The sequence below is a fragment of the Schizosaccharomyces octosporus genome (genome assembly GCF_000150505.1).
Source record: "Schizosaccharomyces octosporus yFS286 unplaced genomic scaffold supercont6.3, whole genome shotgun sequence".
Taxonomy (NCBI): domain Eukaryota; kingdom Fungi; phylum Ascomycota; class Schizosaccharomycetes; order Schizosaccharomycetales; family Schizosaccharomycetaceae; genus Schizosaccharomyces; species Schizosaccharomyces octosporus.
Window position 1 is genome coordinate 1,684,371 of NW_013185621.1, and position 18,340 is coordinate 1,702,710.

At 37.6% G+C, this 18,340-nt stretch overlaps 9 protein-coding genes across 9 annotated transcripts; 2 read left to right on the forward strand and 7 right to left on the reverse strand.

Moving 5' to 3' along the window:
• Positions 1-16: 16 nt before the first annotated feature.
• On the reverse strand, positions 17-1,909 carry SOCG_01299 (histone lysine methyltransferase Set6). The gene is made up of 3 exons (XM_013164254.1): positions 1,625-1,909; positions 1,439-1,578; positions 17-1,388 (listed from the first exon to the last, which is right to left on the reverse strand). Exons 1-3 carry the CDS (start codon positions 1,698-1,700, stop codon positions 162-164), a joined length of 1,443 nt encoding a protein of 480 aa, XP_013019708.1. The 5' UTR covers positions 1,701-1,909; the 3' UTR covers positions 17-161.
• On the reverse strand, positions 1,851-3,290 carry SOCG_01300 (leucine carboxyl methyltransferase Ppm1). Its single transcript, XM_013164255.1, has 4 exons — positions 2,768-3,290; positions 2,591-2,714; positions 2,257-2,525; positions 1,851-2,213 (listed from the first exon to the last, which is right to left on the reverse strand). The coding sequence occupies exons 1-4, from the start codon at positions 3,023-3,025 to the stop codon at positions 1,953-1,955; spliced, it is 912 nt and encodes a 303-aa protein (XP_013019709.1). The 5' UTR covers positions 3,026-3,290; the 3' UTR covers positions 1,851-1,952.
• Positions 3,231-6,538, reverse strand: SOCG_01301 (karyopherin Los1). Its single transcript, XM_013164256.1, has one exon. It carries the CDS (start codon positions 6,472-6,474, stop codon positions 3,535-3,537), a length of 2,940 nt encoding a protein of 979 aa, XP_013019710.1. The 5' UTR covers positions 6,475-6,538; the 3' UTR covers positions 3,231-3,534.
• Positions 6,539-6,741: 203 nt separating this feature from the next.
• Positions 6,742-7,915, reverse strand: SOCG_01302 (U3 snoRNP-associated protein Utp16). The gene is made up of 2 exons (XM_013164257.1): positions 7,518-7,915; positions 6,742-7,415 (listed from the first exon to the last, which is right to left on the reverse strand). The coding sequence occupies exons 1-2, from the start codon at positions 7,736-7,738 to the stop codon at positions 7,001-7,003; spliced, it is 636 nt and encodes a 211-aa protein (XP_013019711.1). The 5' UTR covers positions 7,739-7,915; the 3' UTR covers positions 6,742-7,000.
• Positions 6,883-10,336, forward strand: SOCG_01303 (ubiquitin protease cofactor). Its single transcript, XM_013164258.1, has 3 exons — positions 6,883-8,599; positions 8,680-8,754; positions 8,855-10,336. Exons 1-3 carry the CDS (start codon positions 8,486-8,488, stop codon positions 9,920-9,922), a joined length of 1,257 nt encoding a protein of 418 aa, XP_013019712.1. The 5' UTR covers positions 6,883-8,485; the 3' UTR covers positions 9,923-10,336.
• SOCG_01304 (CENP-H Fta3) lies at positions 10,226-11,281 on the reverse strand. The gene has a single exon (XM_013164259.1). The coding sequence runs from the start codon at positions 11,146-11,148 to the stop codon at positions 10,489-10,491; it is 660 nt and encodes a 219-aa protein (XP_013019713.1). The 5' UTR covers positions 11,149-11,281; the 3' UTR covers positions 10,226-10,488.
• A 51-nt stretch (positions 11,282-11,332) lies between these two features.
• On the forward strand, positions 11,333-13,058 carry SOCG_01305 (Vac7). The gene is made up of 2 exons (XM_013164260.1): positions 11,333-11,619; positions 11,730-13,058. The coding sequence occupies exons 1-2, from the start codon at positions 11,454-11,456 to the stop codon at positions 12,332-12,334; spliced, it is 771 nt and encodes a 256-aa protein (XP_013019714.1). The 5' UTR covers positions 11,333-11,453; the 3' UTR covers positions 12,335-13,058.
• On the reverse strand, positions 12,973-15,648 carry SOCG_01306 (DNA polymerase epsilon catalytic subunit B). The gene is made up of 4 exons (XM_013164261.1): positions 14,818-15,648; positions 13,498-14,771; positions 13,344-13,454; positions 12,973-13,305 (listed from the first exon to the last, which is right to left on the reverse strand). Exons 1-4 carry the CDS (start codon positions 15,050-15,052, stop codon positions 13,150-13,152), a joined length of 1,776 nt encoding a protein of 591 aa, XP_013019715.1. The 5' UTR covers positions 15,053-15,648; the 3' UTR covers positions 12,973-13,149.
• SOCG_01307 (ubiquitin-protein ligase E3 RBBP6 family protein) lies at positions 15,582-18,129 on the reverse strand. Its single transcript, XM_013164262.1, has one exon. It carries the CDS (start codon positions 17,278-17,280, stop codon positions 15,787-15,789), a length of 1,494 nt encoding a protein of 497 aa, XP_013019716.1. The 5' UTR covers positions 17,281-18,129; the 3' UTR covers positions 15,582-15,786.
• Between the last annotated feature and the right edge of the window lie 211 nt (positions 18,130-18,340).

Genomic DNA, 18,340 nt, shown 5'->3' on the forward strand with positions numbered 1-18,340 from the left:
GTACACACAAAATGAACCATTTGTATTTCTTATATCTCATTACTATATGTATTAATTTTCGTTCACGGTCTGTGAACATTAGTTCCATGATTATTGTCTATTTGTTTCTCTAATTTGTTCCATATCCTTATGTTTTCTGGCATTGTCTATCCTCAATTCAATCACATCAGATAGTCCTTGCATGCTCCTTCAAGCTTTGCTTGAAATGCTCGAAAATAGTCATGATCAAAAAATGAAGGCTGATAATCCTTGCAAACCTCAAAAAATTCATTAACGTCTTCTGTCACAGAAGTCGCAAAACAAGTGTCCGGATGGCTTTGCTTTATTGCCTCTGATAAATACCCTGCTCGGTGTAACAACCAAACCACAAAATCATCTAACGAAATTTTATAGTAGCTTAAAAAGCCATGTTGTTCCCCACGCAAAGCTGAAAAATTTACTTTCTTCTGCTGATCCAGCCGTGCTTCACCGGCATGTGTTCGCCCTCCATTGAGCTCAATTTCAAGTGGCTTGTCATTGGGGAACATAATGTGCTTCACTTCCAGTATTAATTGCTTACCCAAAAGTAAAAGCTGATATTCATCTACCAGATGAATGGCATCTTTGATCGGGTCATTCACACTCTTGAGGAGCAACGCAGTAAACGCTCCATCATAGTTCATTTCATTCAAAAATCCAAGCTTTATACGATGAAGTAAAATCGACCATGGATATAAACGTTTTTCGCTAGATGATGACCATAGTTCTTTAGCTAGTTTTAGATTTTTGGATAGAGATTCCCGATTGTTTTTAAGCTGAGAATGATAGTAGGAAGCATCTTTTTCCACATCAGATAACTCTTTCGTACACTTCTCGCATTCGCAGTCAAAAAAGTATTTTTTTCTTAGTTGCTTTTGTCGAATTGATCGAGGGACCCGAACATCAGTGTACGAAATAAACAGTTGTTCATTCTTTTCAATTTCGCGACTTGCTACAAGTATTGCACGAGAGCCTTCAAAAATAACATGACAATTTGGTACGCACGAATGATTTATGCGTGAGAGATCAGTATCTAAACAAACGCCTAGTCTGTCGAAAGAGCATGTTACAAGATTCATTGAATTGATAGCCACCTTGCAAAACAAAAATCGAAATAGGTCCGGCTGATAAATCTTTGTATAATGGGAAGCTGCTGATGCAATTAATTCTGCATCAGTCCACGAGGCCGCTACCTTGGGAAAGTCGGTTATGTGCGATTCTAGTAACTCAGTGCTCTTTGGGTCTTTCAGCGACATTGCGTACAAGCGAATAAGCAAACGGCAAATAGATGGAAGAATTCCGTTATGTCGAGATGCCTGTAAAGCCCTACATTCTAATTTATGCAATGGCCAGTCGGCTTTTTGACAAGCCTAATGTGATTAGAATACAATCATTTCCGGCAAATCGTACTTAATCTTACCTTTGAACAATAATAAATTGTTTTACATGCCGTGCATCTTTTCGTTTTTTCTCCCTCGCTAGTACAACCCGAGCAATGCGTGCTCAAAATTCCAACTTCAAGCGCAAAATTATCGACAATTTTTGACAGAAGAATTGTTCCTATTGGTAAGTTACTTATATTCTTTCTTATATCTAGTGTTATTACCTGGTTGAATCCTTTCTGCGGCCACTACGCCCCGACCATAATAGGGTAGCTCAATAGGTGCAATAAAACTGCTCATAGTGGCTCGGAAATAAAAAAGAGAGCGTTTTAGATTACAATGAAATATAGGACATCGAATAGATTATGCCCTTCTGGATGCGAATTAATTTTTCTATAATGTGGAAATCTTGGATCTAGTGCTATGTATTAGTAAGAGACACATATAATATCACTAGTAAACTGTCATGTTCCGTTCTTGCATTCATTTAGTACGACTATGGATACATTAATATAATTAACTAATATATTCATTGGTTCTTCTGTTCACCTTTTACAAATTTAGTTGATCGTATAGTGACAAACTGGTAGCAAAGACAAGGCAGTAATGCTTGGCAAGTAAATACCATTCTTCCAGTTCATCTAACATTTCTATTTTTGCAATCCTTTGCTTTTCTATATCTGGAATCCATTCCTTTTCAAGAGCAACAAAATCCAAGGCCGTAATGCGTTGGAAACCATTGTTTTTAAAACGGGTTTTCTGATCTTCGATGGTATCATAGCTTTCCAACGTTTTCAAGTAAATCCCACGTGACTATTAAATGTTAATATATAAAAAAATGAAGAAATAACCGTACTGCCAAGTTGCTTTTCATCATTTTCCCAAAACTATCCATCCCTTGGATAGGTTCATAAACTAATATGCCAATACATGAGAAGTGTTCCCGAAACCATTGGCATATAGAATTTGCTTCATTAGGTTCCAAATAACACAGACAGCATTCAGATAGTACAATCGTAGGTAGACTTTCGTCCGCCGTGTCTGGTAAACCTGCCTCAGGTATACAACGAATATCTAATGGGAGTATATCCAACGAATCCGATAATAGCATCCCCTTTGTTGCATCTGAATATTAGTAGCTGCCTTTAATTTTCTCGGCTTCTCTCAAAAACTGTTTTGGTTTCCCTTACCTAATTTATAATCCCCCAACATTGCAAGCAGAGCTTCTTGTTTTGCAATAGACTGAACTTTTCTAACGCAATTTGGATATAAATCAAGTTCAATAAACTTAATAGTTTCTTTTGGAAGCTTCGCCTATACAAGTAGTTTTGTTAGATTATAAACGATGTACTGTCTTAAGACCATACCAGGAAGCGAAAGGCCCTAGTATCTGTTCCTGCTCCCAAAGATATTATTTGCTTTTTGCCTTCGATTTTGGTTAAGAAGTTTTTCAACACATGATCAATTGACCAGGTTCGAACGTAAGTTCCACGATTGATAATAGGAGGCTTATGTATCGAACGTTTAGGAAGAAAATACTGTATATATGGATCATCAATGTATCCCATTTTGGTCGCACTCATCCTGCATTTTAATGCATCCAGATCCGTTTCTAATACCTCCATCAAGGAATAATATTAAGTTATCAAATGGAAACGTCAACTTATGTTAAAGAGTATATCAATTGTTTTATTTTATGAGAAGTTTTTTTACTCATAAAAGTAATTTCCTATGAATATGCCAAAACCAGCAGTTTTATTATTTTAGTTGGCTTCGCTTAGGTTGACATTGGAAAAAGCGTCAAGATTGTAATCGTAAATTCCTCAATTTAATCTTTATTCTTTTAAAAATTTCATTTCTAGTATGCTTTAATTTACCCTTAAATAATTACATAAGAGTACTTTCAGACACCAAATTTGAGCATGTCAAAACTATGGTTTCCTAGTCTTTTGCTAACGCACTTTATGAAAATCTATGCATTTTCATTAAATTTATCTACGTATAGAATAGAACAGGTGAATAATTAGATCTTCACATAATTTGACCTAAATCCATTTGATTTCATACACAAAACGACTAAAACCCTTCACATAAGAGCCCTATATATATAACACAAGTAAATTATTTTCATTTTTTAAGCCTGACCTTTTTTTATTGCCTGAATGAATTTTTGAAAAAATTGCTTGAATGTCCTAGAATCCGAGTTCACCAATACTTGTAGATATTCTGATGCCAACAATTCAGGGAAACTTACGGAAGGGAAGTATACTCCAAGTAAATATGATCTATAAGTTTCGCCGCACATTTCAAGAATAGTCCTCTGCAAATTAGCAAGTTCGCCAAGTACTATGTGAGATTGCCCATCATTTGCATTAAAAATTGGATTTACAGGCATCTCAAAGCACAACGGTGACAGTGAACCAAAAATGACTCTTTCAAATCCTTCAATACCATCGGGACCACCCCATAAAGAAACCATTTTTGATAAAAGAGCGATTGAACTTTTTTGTGTAGAAGGTTCGCCATACAAATTAGCAAAGTGAATAATACTATTGATAAGGGGATCGAAATAGCTTTGGACTTGTTCAGCGAAAAATGCTGATCCAAAACCTTTATTTAATAAGTGTAAAATGAATGAAATGTATGATTTTCTCAAATCACTTTGCTTGATAGCATCATCGGTTCCCTGAGGAGTTTCTGAGAGAGAAGCGAACACCGTACTGAGTAAAGATGGAAGAAGATTTGAAATCACTTCCATCATAGCTTCTTTATATATGTAGATAAGTTGACTGATGAATGATAAAACGTCTACCAATTCATTTATGCTTATTGAGCTAAGCAACAAAGATACCAGCTGAGGAACCTTGGGCAACATATCCGGACCAACTACATTTATAATTCTTCCTGATGCAAAACGTACGGCACTCCTAATGTCCTCACTGAAACCCATGGTATTAAGGATAGAGAAAATTGCATCAGAAGCTTTATTAAAAGTAGAAAGCCAAGCAATTTCCTGAGAATCTCGGGCGGGAAAGCCTTTAGCAAAATTTCCAATTGCCATAAGAGAGCAATATACAGAAATAATGCTTTCCAAAGAGGAAGTATTACTGGAAACTGATGCATTAGCTTTATAAAGTAAGGTGTCTATTAACGAATCGCAAAATAGAACCTGTTCTTCTCTGGGCAAGGTACCAGAAGAAATTAGGATACCAGCTGTTTCAAATAGATACAGCTGGGAATTAAATGAGCTAGCTCTTATTGAAGAGTTCAAAGTTGGCTCAGGAGAATCTATATCTGTAGAAGGTTGAACGTCTATATTTAGGAGATCACCAATCAAGGCAAGAGAGCTTTCTGCGTATGTTGCAACATACTTAGTAACACTACGAACGAAACGATAAAACAAATACCAGGCACGGACTCGTACACGCTCATTTGAATTATGAATACCTGTAGGTCCAACAAAATATTCCATCGTTGGACCAATGGCAGACGACTGATACTCAAAAAATCCAGAGTATCGAACTAAAATTTCCATGTACAGAAGTTGTACCAAAGGATGTGGATGTCGTCCCACTTGGGATTCAATCACGAGAAGCAAGATTCTGGAAAGAGGAGTAGGGCTTCTGTCAGCCTCATTGACATATGCAGTTGGTCCCCGCACACCTTCTCCAAAAATGTAAGTCTCATGCAAAGCGAACTCAACAAGCTGCCAAGAATTTTCTAAAGGCATTGCTGCAGCGGAGGATATACTTGAAGTAATAACTGAATACATAAAATTTGCATAAAGAGTATGATCGATTAAGTTTATGGTGTCCTGGAAAGTCTTTAACTTTTTGCGGAGCTCTTGAAATTCAGCTTCCTCTTCACTTTCGGGATCGTCATCCCATTCTTGAGACTCATCATAAGTCATTTTCTTAGAGAGCGCCTGTAATAGCGAAGTTAATAGTTGTTTACTAGAGTCATCAAGTGGTTGTGAGGATGATTCTTTTCTAAGAGAAGTAAGTAAATCGGATAAGAAGGGAAAAACCGCGGAAGAAGTTTCATCGTAGTCATCGGATAAGTAACGAATAAGGTAAGGGTAAAGAGTGTATAATTGATATGAACAGTTTTCCAGAGTCTCAGGTGTCATTTCTGTATGATCGGATTTTATAGCAAGCAACTCAACACCCTGAGCGTTAACAAGCTTAGCAATGTGCTCATCGAAAGTGGGATCACTTGATTGTTCCTGAAACTGAGTAAAGAAGTAATTTAGGTTGAGAAGGACTAAGAGATTGTACTTATCAAGGGGTTTCATTTTTTTGTTAACGATTTCTGTTATCGTCTCACAAGCGGCGCAACGAAGTTCAGGAATTTGAAGGAATGAGTAAAGCAAGTTCATACAGGGCTCATTGACTACCAAACTAATGTTAATCCAGGAAACCCATTGGCCAAAAACCTGAAGAGAAAGAACAACAGGGGAATAACTTTTGGCATTACTATACGCAACCATCATATCAAATACAAAAGACACAATCTGTGACATGTCTTTTTCGCGTATCGCATCTTTGACAGCTGTGCTCTGCTGAGCCTGAGTTGTGGATTTTGGGATAAGGGAATCTGCAACTTCTTCTCCAATGGATAAAAGCATTTTTAAATAGAATTCTGAGGGCTCTACTTGAGATGATGAAGCAGCCATGCTTTGCAAAGACTGGAAGAAATCATTCCATCCTACTGGATATAGTTGAATAAATAACAATGTCAATAAATGTTGAATAGCATTTATAATATAAGCCGGATCATCCAAAAACTTTTGCTCTTTCACATAAGCCCACACATTCTCTTTGACCATTTCCAACTCCATTCCATTAACTTCTTTTTTCCAATCACTAGCTCTTTCACATAAAATTTGAAGCGAAACTAATCTTGCAGCCTCCTTAAAAGTTGTTTTACCAACAAAAATCTCTTGACACACCTTCCATCCATCTGGGGACGCCCGCACTGTAGCAATGAAGTCTGTAGCTTGCTGTTTAATCCCTACGTCTACAGAAGGGTCTAATGCTACTTCTACAGCTTTTTCCACATCCTGAGCCGACATGGCAATGAGAAAGACGCTTAATTTGAGTCTTGGTTGGCAAAATGTATTTGGTAGTGATTTCGCTCTCGCACCCCTATTTGGGAGGTATAGGGAGAAGCCCTAAATGTGTTCTTTTCATGCTCTTCCCTTGCAAAAGTTGTTTTTCTTTTCTTTTTACTTTTTAAAAATGGTTTCAAATCAATGAATAATATTCAGTTTTGAAATTTTTGAAAATCAGTGATATTTACCACAAACTCATTACGTCCTACAAAATTCTACTTTTCTAGATACAGTAAAGACAAAAAGATTAATAAAAGAAATTACCCAGAAATAAGTTAGTAATTAAGAGTCGTAATATCTTTTCTAAACCAAAAAAACCAATTCTCCCATATATCCTTTTTTTATAGGACTTCAAAAACCGCTAAAAATCTCGATTCATTGTTTCCAACAGACAATCGCATAAAACATGGGATAAAGACCAACGAACGGGAAAGCTCTCCTTTCTATGAAAAAAAAAGGGTAGTTTACGAACCACTTCAAACATGCATTACAAAGAGCCGGCAGTAAGTGGCTTACGACGCTTATTTTGACGAGGAACAACTTGACGCTGAAGCCAAGAACGTTTCTTTTGAGATAACTTTGCATCAGATCCAGGTGCTAAATGATCCTTCTTGGAAGCATCCAGAACCGATACTTTAAAGTCACCCTTCTTTATAACTTTGTTTTTGCGCCTTTTTAGAGGTGCCTCCTCAGTTGGAAACAAAATCTTATTGTTCATGGGGACATGTTCCAAGCTTTCGGTATCGTAATCATCCTCATCTTCCTCGTCCTTCGCTTCTTCTTCCCTGGCAGCATCCTCTAAAATAGAAAGATCCAGTTTTTGTGCTTCTTGCAAAGTTGCATTCCGTTGGCGATTTTTTTCATTTGCAGCTCTTCGCTTTTCTTTTTCATTTTCCCGTAATCTAGAAAAACCGTGTTAGTAGGTGTTGCTCATGACATACCAAGCATGTCTCGTTTCCCAGTACCCATACGCTACAGCGAAAAATGCATGCTCTATTCAATACCTTCTTTCATGATCATGAAGTTGCTTTAACCGTTCTTTTGCTTCCAATGAACTACTCTTGACAGATACCTCTTCGGGTGCTTCGTCAGAGTCAGATTCGGATTCCTCTTGATGAGGAATTTCCTCCTTAATCTTAGGTGAACTTTTCTTTTCATTGTTAACTTTCTTTTGCCCAAGTTCAGATAGAGCGGATGCCCCATTCGGCGACGCAAGTTTTGCCATGATGAAAATTTCTCAAAGTATGTTTTTCGACAAGTTGCTTGAAACAAAAAGCAATTTCTAAATTTATTATTTTTATACCGTGACTTCGAGACCACTTTCTGTCAGAATTTTCTGCTATTCAGAGCAGAATGGTTTTCGACAAAAGAGATGGGTAGAGGGACGAGTGTGTTATAAGAGCTATGAACCACTCAGTTGAACATTTCCACCAATTCGCAAAGGATATGTAAGAAGAAGGAGAATAAGAGAAATATAATAAGAAATGGGAATGCTCAAATAAAAAACACCGGTTAATTTTCGTTTCTTTCTTCAGGATACTCTACCAGCGAACTCTTAGTTTTTACCCAAACGTTCTTTAAACGTTTAATGTCTTTTCTTAATACCAGAATTGTTCAGGTTTCCCTCAAGATATTTTATTTCTATCTGTACTTCTAATTTGTGATTTATTTGTTTACGTTATTGCGACCTCCAAGGCATTGAAAAAAAAGGAGTATTTTCAATAAGAGACAGCAGTTCGTCCTTTTTTGGGCTATTCCTTTTATAGATCATGAATTCTTCCTTTCCTGAACAGTACAATTTTGCATTTTTCTTTATTCGGTGAAAGTTCGGTGACTTCCGGTGACCTCGGACAGTTTCCCTGCAGAATTTTGTTGAACAACGCACAGAAAACGATCTTCTGACGAACCTGTATTTCGTAGAATTATACAGCCACTTTTAGATTTTTTTAACGTAAAAAAAACATTCACTACAATGACTGCTGAAAATACCACTGTATTGGAACCCGTAGTAGGAAAAGATGAGATTGGTTGGATGTTTGTTCAAGAATACTATACTTATTTGAACAAGGAACCCCATCGTCTTCATGTATGTATTTCATTAAATGATCATATCAAGTGGCCAATAAATTGATATGAAATGTTCTGGGTATATTCTAATGCTTTTAGTGCTTTTATACCAAGAAGTCAACTTTGGTTCATGGAGAAGAAGGAGAAGCTATAAGCCTTTGTCACGGTCAACAGGTAAGTGTAGAATACTGCTGAATGATGATAGCTACAGTTCTATCAGCATCATTCCCAGTCGTTAGTTGTTGCTTAACGGTTGACTAACTCATGGCTATAGGAAATTCACAATAAGATTTTGGATTTAGACTTTCAAAACTGTAAAGTCCTTATTTCGAATGTTGACAGCTTAGCTTCTTGCAATGGAGGTATCGTCATCCAGGTATTGGGAGAAATGTCCAACAAGGGAAAACTCTCCAGAAAATTTGCCCAGACCTTCTTCTTGGCGGAACAGCCCAATGGCTACTTTGTTTTAAATGATATTTTCCGATTTTTACGCGAAGATGTTGAAGACGAAGACGTAGAGGAAACTGAAGCTCCCGATGTCTCTCACATGAACAGCAACAATGCTCCTTCTTTTACCCCTCAAGAATCTACAGACGAACCCCATCCTTCCGAACAATCTAAGCCTGAAACTGAGAAACCTCAAGTGGCTACTACTGAACTTACGAATGTAGAAGTCTCTCAACAACCTAACCCCGAAGCTTTACCTTCAGTAGCCTCTCCTTCTTTGTCTCAAGCTGCCCCTGTTCCCAATAAATTTGAAGCTGAAGCGATCCCTAAACAACACAGTCCTGCTGCCCCATCTGCTACCGCCAAGGCCCCCAGAACATGGGCAAACTTGATTGCTCGTAACGCTTCTGAGTCCAAATCTCAGGCTGCTGTTACCGATAGTGTACCTTCTCAACAACAAAGCTCTACTATCAAGCCCGCCAATGTTCCTACTGCTCAACAACCTCAGACCGAGAAACAGTTAGAAACTTCAGTGTTTGTCAAGAATATTCCAAATGATGTTTCCGAGGATAATTTGAAGCAAGTACTTGGCGTTTTTGGTTCTGTCAAGAGCGTTGAATATGCCCGCCGTAAAGGTACAGCTTATGTTGACTTTAACGACCATACTTGCGTTCAGACAGCCCTCGCTAAAGGTTCTGTGGATACTGAAAACGGCGTTCTAAATATTGAAGAGAGACGCCGTGTGGTACCCAACAAGGTAGGTAAGTCCAACGATCGTCGCGGTGGTGATGGCCACAATGCTGGTGCTAGACGTCAGTTCCGTAATCGCCCTAGCAGAGCTGGCTATGATGGTCATTCAAGAGATAACAACTCTGCCAAAAAACAAAATATTTAATTTAAAACAAAAATATTGGAGCACCTTTGTACAATTAGTTTTGCTACTTCTTTATGTTTGTTGCTCTACGCAGCGATGATCGTGCAAACAAGCTATAATTTCTCTTTTAGCCTGATTCGTTTCACTTGAATCACTGCTTACAAATTTCCTCTCCTTATCCTATAGACTTCTCCCGTGTTGAAAGAACTATACTGGTTTCGATCTTGCGTAAATTTTGTCAAGACATACCTAGCATCTTGTTTATTACATCTTACCTTTCTTCCTTTCCGTTATGACTACATTCCTTAATTTTACCAATGTGTATACCCTTGTTATAGACTCGTATGTAAATGAAAAAGTTTATTGTTAGCAAGAAAAAGGATCTGAACTATAAGACTAGCAACTATGTAAAGTTAGTAAATGATTCATCAGAGAAAAATAGAGAAAATAAGCTACCCTCAGTATGTCAAGTTTCGTCCCGCACCCAACCAACATTTTAGTTGAAGGGCTCCGTTGAAGAAATTCAAAAAAACCATCATTGGGTAAATTACAGAGTGGTGAACATACCTTTAAAAATAAAACCCTTTTTAAACTGAGTAATCATGACTTCGTTCTCCACATTCTTCCATGATCTGAAGTAGCTGCTCATCGTCAGCGAACGATGAACCGGATTCCAAAATAATAACTTGAACAACATTGCGTAAAATTTCCCATCGACATCTTTCTGTCCTCAATTCGTGTTGGATACTCTCCATAGAATCACGATAGACCTCACTTTTAGAAGAATGTTGCAAAAGACTTCCGGCAACTTTTTGGGAGGCCGGTTCAATTGACTGCAACAAAATACGCTCCTCCTGGATTTTTCGGTTGAGCTCTATTATCTCTTCTTCTACTTGTAAGTTCTGATCAGAAAGATGGTTTTGCTCTTGGAGTAACGACTCCACATAAGCCTTTGAATGGTTTGAAGGAACTGAAGATGAAAACTCCTGAAGTAATGGTAAAGTAGTCAAACTTTCAAAAGCATCGAAAAACGGGCTTTTGCTTTCATCTTCTTCATCTTCTGTAACATTCAATGATAAGATTCGGAGCACTTCTGTAAACTCTTTCCATATTTGATATGTTCTATCTTCACGTTGTTGCAAGAGAAACCCTTGTTTTGAGTCATGATTCTCACTTGTTGCCGGACTACTTGCTAATAATCCTACAAGTCTTTGGCATTGATTTTGTAACTTCGTTGGTAGATGCATGCGACTCACATCACGTTTACCACAGCAAATCCAAAGCTTCTCGACTTCCTAAGATCTTTTATTCGCGTAAATAAACAGGTAGGATGGAGGTAATATATATAATGTGTAAACAGACATAGATTGTGACTAGCACTTACATGTCCTTAGGGTAGGGTTGCATCAAGAAGTGACAAGAATCTAGGGCTCGTAACGTGCCATTCGCATGACAGGAAGAAACTAGAAATAAACGTCCAAGAGCCATTGTGCCTTAATTTTGAGCTTAAAAAGTTTCATTAAGGAAAGGAATTGCAATTCATTTAGTGAAGATGAAAATCCCAGAATCGAAACCAATGCAAATGTCCGTTGAAACGGAAACTGTCATGAACGTTTCGCAGGTACAAATATCTGGAAGTTGCTCAAAAAAACCTTCCTTTGAAGCTTTGAAATCTAAAAAGAATAGCTCGAAGAAGAAAAAGGTTTCAGTGCCAAATGGTATGTTATGGGAGACAGCATGTTTACTACCGTAACTGTTGATATGGTGACTTGACCGCTGCCAGTGGATGCGAATTTCCTTTTTATGAATAAATATGCTAATTAGTCAGTCATAACTTCGAAGTCAGCAATGTTCGCTGCGAGAGTTGCATCTGCTGTTGACCAAGATTCCAATGATGAGGAAAGCGAGAACTTTGTATACGAGAGTGTAAATTCTCCATTTGATGAAGATTCTCAGCATTCACCATCAAATTCTATTCGATCTTTACAAGCTTGCAATCTTCCTTTAGAAATGTTGCCGCCCATCAATCATGTTTCTCATTACGGCGCTACTTGCTCAAATGGCACTTCCCTTGGCGCTACTAACTGGTCTCCAAAGATTGTTCCTAAACGATCAGCAAAGTTTTCTTCCATTCCTGCTGCTGCATCTACTGACTTGAAAAATATGAGTCCTACTGCCACGACTCGTGGGCTCGCTACACATTTTCCAAATCATATCCCTAGTACCAAGACCCATTTATTACAAAAAGATAACTCCCAATCTTGGCATTCTCATCACAGTCGATTTCTGAGTGAAACCTTGTCGAAATCGGATTCTTCCCCCACCTCCTATTCTAGGTATTTCCTGTCAAAGCGATTATTTATTCTTCTGCTTTTAGCTGGTATTTTTCTGTTCCTGTTATCGTACGTCTATTACATGCTGGACTTTATTTAATACTACATTATTGGACTATGGCTGACTTTCTGTATTCCTTCTTCCTTCATATTAAAAGTTTATGCTATCAATATCTAGTCTTAAAAAATTTTTGACTAGAGCTTTTTGTTGACTAAGAATTTTCTGCATGTTTAATAGTTCCGACCTGTTCAACTAAAAGACATTCTGATCCGTCTTAATTGCTTTATGCCCTGTTTCATGTTTTGCTCCTAATGTTAATCGTCCGTTCCGTTCCTACTTAATTTTAATATCCGTTTTATCTTTCTGCGTAGTTGATATGATTTTATTACGTTTAATCTATAATGTTCTTTGCATTACTCGTACCTCACCTTCATTATTTGTTTGGATTAGGAATAAAATAATTTCTTTGTCTACGGTCTTCTCTACTTCATTGTTGAGAGTAAGTATAAGCAACAGTTTCTCGAGTTAGTTATATCAACTCAAAGGTACTGAAAAGATATTGGTGGAACTTAGTTGCTCCGTTGTGTTGAATGCTTGTTACCTTTCGTAATGATGAATTCCGAAAAATATAGAAACAAATGTTAATGTGGATGGATGGTTGTTTACTGAGTAATACGATCTTGATCAGCTGTACTTTGTGGTTTTTACTTTCGTGGTTGTTGTGAAATAGATTGATTCTTTTACTTAGAAACATATTCATTCATGAATGTAAATTAGATAATATATTATACACCCTTCCTAATATTATTCTATTAACTCTTGCTTCTGCCATGTAGTCGTTTTATATACCCCATAGATTTTACATTAATAAATACAGTGGCTTTTTGATGTAGAATCTCTACAGCCCATAATACTTAAAGACGTTCCTGAAACGAAACAACCTGTTTGGTGACTGGATGGAGTTCTTGCCAATTGTAATGTAAACCAAGTATTAATGATCCTGGATTCAGTGTTAAACAGCCTCCGTAGTGAACATTGAAAGCCGGAACTTGGGAATCCACAATTGCCAACTAATTCGTTAGTATGCTAACGCTAGTAAGTAACTTACACAATTAGGTAAAGGGAAAGTACTTAAGGTGTAATCAAAATCCCAAAGGACAGGTCTGGTTCTAGGGTGGAACGGAGACAAATGCGACTGATCTAGGATAGTCTTCACGAGCTTATACGAGTTAGTAAACGATTAGATTAGCAATAGAACTTACCTTTCTGTTTTGATACAATTGTTGCTCCTCAAGGGGAAGCGTGTCAGATTGAGCGCTTTGAGATGAATCATTACAAGCTTTAAGGTCGTGTCTTTGGAATCTTCCGGTAATGTCCTCACGATAGATTACAATCTCCTGAGAAAAGAAAGATATTCTACAAGGATTAGATGAGAATATAGCATTTTTGCATATTCTTTGGATACGATTAACAAAGTGAAGAGGAATTGCACGCTTCGGCATCAACGAAAGACCGTAAGTGGTCCAAGGGTCATTAGGTCCAGGAACGAATATAATTTTGCAATTTTTTGAGATATTCGTGAATTTAGCAAATATAAGAGCTAGTTTGTTGAATCCTTCTTTGTAATCTAAGGAACTACCAGAGTTGTGAAACGCGGTAGACGTAAAACTGCCGCATAGAACAATACAGGCCGGTAGTAATTCGGCGTATTCGTATTTCTGAAAAACTTTTTCTAACGCTTGTAGACATCGGGTATCGTCTAGATGGACTTCGCTTAGGAAAACAAACGGGGCTTTATAAGCTTGTTCAGCATGACGGAGTAAAGTGATTTGATTAGCGTCTAACTGGGATCCGAAAGAATCTACCTGCGATAGCGCTTTTAAAGAAGCTTCTCTCCTTTCTATAGGTGGATGGCCAACTTCCGTAACCAAGAAAACACCAGAGTCCATAAAGTGTCCGTTAACCAGAACAAAGCAACCGGCGCAAAAATGTCCAAACCCAAAAGTAGCTTTTGATATATCAAGCTGTACTTGACTGTCCAAATCCTCTAACCAAAGTTTTCCATCAGGCGCAAGCGACAGAAGTCCGAAAAGCAAGAAATCATCACCAGATCTTCCTAAAAGATTTCTAATTGGCGTGATTTGGTGTGAATTCGTTTGGGAAAAGGATCCACTAAAAGAAGGGTTTTGAAAGTTTTCATTTCTAAGAATCCGGCTATATATTACGTGAAACCTACGATGAAGCATATCAACAGAAGCGGAAGCCGGGGCCAGTAAACTCGGAGTTGTTTTCGATGAAATAAAGATCTTTCTGTTAGGGTCATAAATTCTCTTTGGAAGTTGAAATGAGTCAATGACTCGGAAATAATCATCTTCGCGAAGTGTATCCCGCACTTGGGTACTGCTAGACCTTAAGAGAGAATTGGTTGAGTCAATCGTCGGTGTCCGGGAAAACGAAGAGGTACGTGCTTCATGAGGAACGGTTAAGTTGGTTAACAAGGAGGATAAGAGAGGTTTCGTGACAATTGGCTCCGAATCTTAAAGATGTGTTAGAAGCAATAATTAAATTTAGCCATTACTTACCATGCGTGCGTTTCCAAGTCTTGGCAATTTCGTCTAAAAGTGGTTCACACTGACTTCGCCAATGTGAGCCACATCTTTTGGATACATAAGCAGCTAATTCTTGCAATGAATCTCGATTTATATTTAGATCATATTTCCTGGTAAACACATGAAAAGCAACTGGTCGTAGCGCAGTAGGATTCACCAAGTTTGATCCATACACATTTTCTTTATTTTCCTTATTAACTGCCTCCATAAACGCGAAACCGGTATCTTCAATTTTTATATTTTAATATTCAATCAAGGTAAACGAAACAACTGATACAGTAAAAAGAGCGTTATGGCTTCATGCAAAAACGAAAAGACTAGCCTACCGAAAAAAGTACTAAGTATACAATTCACGACTGCAACCTGCAGATGAATACTATGGGATAAATTCAAAACTTATAGGGGTAAAAAAGAAGTTTTTATAACCTTCAATAAGTTGGCTTTCATAAATATGAAGGCTTTTTTCGAAGTTTTGTCCAGTACATTTACAGACTGCATCGTATATTGTAAACGAAAATAGGGAGTCTAAAATACTGAATGTTAAGTTCTAGCTTTTATGAGTTTTTTCACGTCTTAAATAAAAGCTCTGAATATATTTATTTTATATTCAAAGAAAGGAGTTATGTTGTCTCCATATAGTTGATCACTTTTGAGCTATGGACAAGATCGAGTACCATACAAACAAGTATTTTCATAGTAACAATTGTATTGAGTTTCTATCGTAATTAATTATTAAAAGAATGACTAGACTTACAAACATTGATTCCAAGAAGTAAAACAGAACTGCGAATCCAAAAAATTGATACAATGTTCAACACGCAAAAATTCCGTTTGAATACTTGCCATTACGGCAAGAAAAGTAAAGTATTTATAGGCCAACAGTCATGTAACGGTTCGTCACGATTTACAATGCGTTCTTATCTTTAACCATCATAAATGATATTAGGTTATATTCGTTGAAGAGTTATTTTGAACTGTTGAGTTTGTAGGTGTAGGGGAATGAGAAGAGCGACTTGGTGGTTTATAATTGGTGCGGAATTGAGAACCATATGCATTGTTGCTCATTTCGTTACTATTCATCATTGGCATTTGGGGAAACCCTGGCATCATGAAAGGAGGAAATGGTGCCGGAAAACCCTGCAAATGAGGCAACGGTGGCATACCAGGTGGCATCGGCATACCGGCAGGCATCGGCATACCAGGATGAAATGCGGGTTGAGCAGATGGTTTTGCATAGTTGGCTGATGATTTTGCGCTATATTTCGATGGATTGCTAACTTCATCAACATCTTCACGCTTTCTCTTCTCGTTTAAGGAGGAAGAGGAAGAATCGAAGCCAGCACTGGAATCTTCGCTTTCTTTATTATGGGTACCCAAGACAGATCTTACAACAGATTCTATCTTTCGTTGAACTTGGTAATCGGCTTTCAAAGAATCGAGCAGTATATCCTTTTTGTGACAGTGGGGGCATTCAAAATCAGTATCTAAAAGAGCGGTCTGTATACACTCCTCACAAAATAACTGGTTACAGCAAGGAGTTCGAAGGGCATTTTTAGCCAGCTTTTTGCAAATAGTACAGGCCAATGACGAGTCAGGAGGCTGCATTTTATAAACATCGTTCTCAGTCAAGGCTACTTTTCGAGCTTGATAGGACTCCCATGATGCTTGGTCAGGTTGTGCAACTACATATTCTCCTTCAGCGTTAATCATAATATTGGCGGTATCTCCCTCGGCAGGAGCATCAATGCTTTTAAGGAACGAACGTGGAATACCAGTGGTCCTCTTCACTCTCGGTTTGCCATCGTAGTTTGGATCAGAATTTGTAGGACAGGCTTGAATCCAGTGGCCTTTTAGACCGCATCTATAACATATATAGCCAGGTGGAGGAGGCTTGTCGGGAACGGACGCCGCAACGCGTCTTTGATTAGGCTTGTAAATAGGAGTAGCAGATGCCATTTTATCCTGTGTCTCACGCCATTGATCGCTAGAGACTTGAAACATCTGTTGAATAGCAACTTCTTCTGATGAACCTGGAGCCGACTTCGTGACAGATGCATCCCCAGCTGGACCGGCAGTTGGCTGAGGTTTCTTCTGTAACATAGGTACAGGTTTTTTGGCTAATTCTGGCCTCGAATTTCCAGTCATACGTGGTGTACCGCTTACATAGCGTGCGGCGGTACCTTTGCCAGATTTTTGAGCAGGAACACGTCGTACAATTACAGAAGTAGATCGGGGAATAATATACGTATCGTCATCATATTCTTCATTGGTGTTGGCATTATATAGCAAAAGATCGAAATCAAGACCGCTACCCAACTTTTTTTGCTGGATAATTTCACGTTTGACATCAAAAACCGACATTCCTACAGTACCGTCAAAAGTCACCCGCGAGGGATCCTTCTGAGATTTAAATTTATAATAAATGACACCCGACATAGTAGAGTATAATAAAGATATTTCAATAAATATACTTGGAAAGGCTTGTAATAAAATTAGACTTCCAAATTTACCAAAGAAAACTTCAAAATCGTAAACGAATAAAACTCTCCGTTTAAGCAAGTTCTATTATCAATAACTTGTTTTATATACAAGATTGTAGCTTAATCCAAGGGATAATATACTAAACTTTCTCAAGTTAGTAAGAATGTCCTTTTCGTTTTCGTTGAAACACTTCAGCGCCTTTCTTATCGCCTGAAAGAAAAGCTTCTGCTTTCGACTTACAGGGCAAAGAAAATGAGAAAGGGAGTAAGATTAATAAGCCAAAAGTTGACTCGCTTTGAATGTACTAGGGAAAGAGAAAATACTTATCCGATTTGGTTAAATCACGCAAGCTCCAATAATCCTTTTCTTATGATGAGGCAATGATAAGAATTGAAAACAGACACGCAGAATTTCCAATATAAACCGGCTGTATGTATTAAAACTGCTTAAAACTTAATAGAGACGATGATACGTTAAACGTCTAATTATTCACTCCACTTTCAGACAATGTAATAGCTAAACCTATTCTATACTTCTTTATCTTCCAAGAAAAGAATTTATTCAGTTTTCGAGAAGTACAATGATTTTTGTTAAGAATTCTTTTTTTTAATGTGGTTTCTAAAAACTTTTTATTACGTCACCCAATAAAGATTCCCACTTAAAGACTTTCAGCTTTTGTGAATTATTAAAATCAAATATTAACTAAAAAATACACTGATTCGGTAAAATGCAAGAGAAAGTTTGCTATTCCCAATAATTCGATATCACGCACAGTAGCGTCGAAAAAAGGTAGGCAGTTGTTGGTAGAGGACAACTTCCAAATATTGCTTGCTTCCTTTACATACTGTCGATTGCGGATTGCCTTTTGTCTCATTATTTATTGACTAGCGCCCTTTTTTGAATCTCACAATTCTAAATTAGGATATAATAACTTGTATTCTTTCTTTGCTACCTCTGTTTCTCACAGCTATATCACTTGTCCGAAATGATTTTTAAATAGAACATTTCACTGATC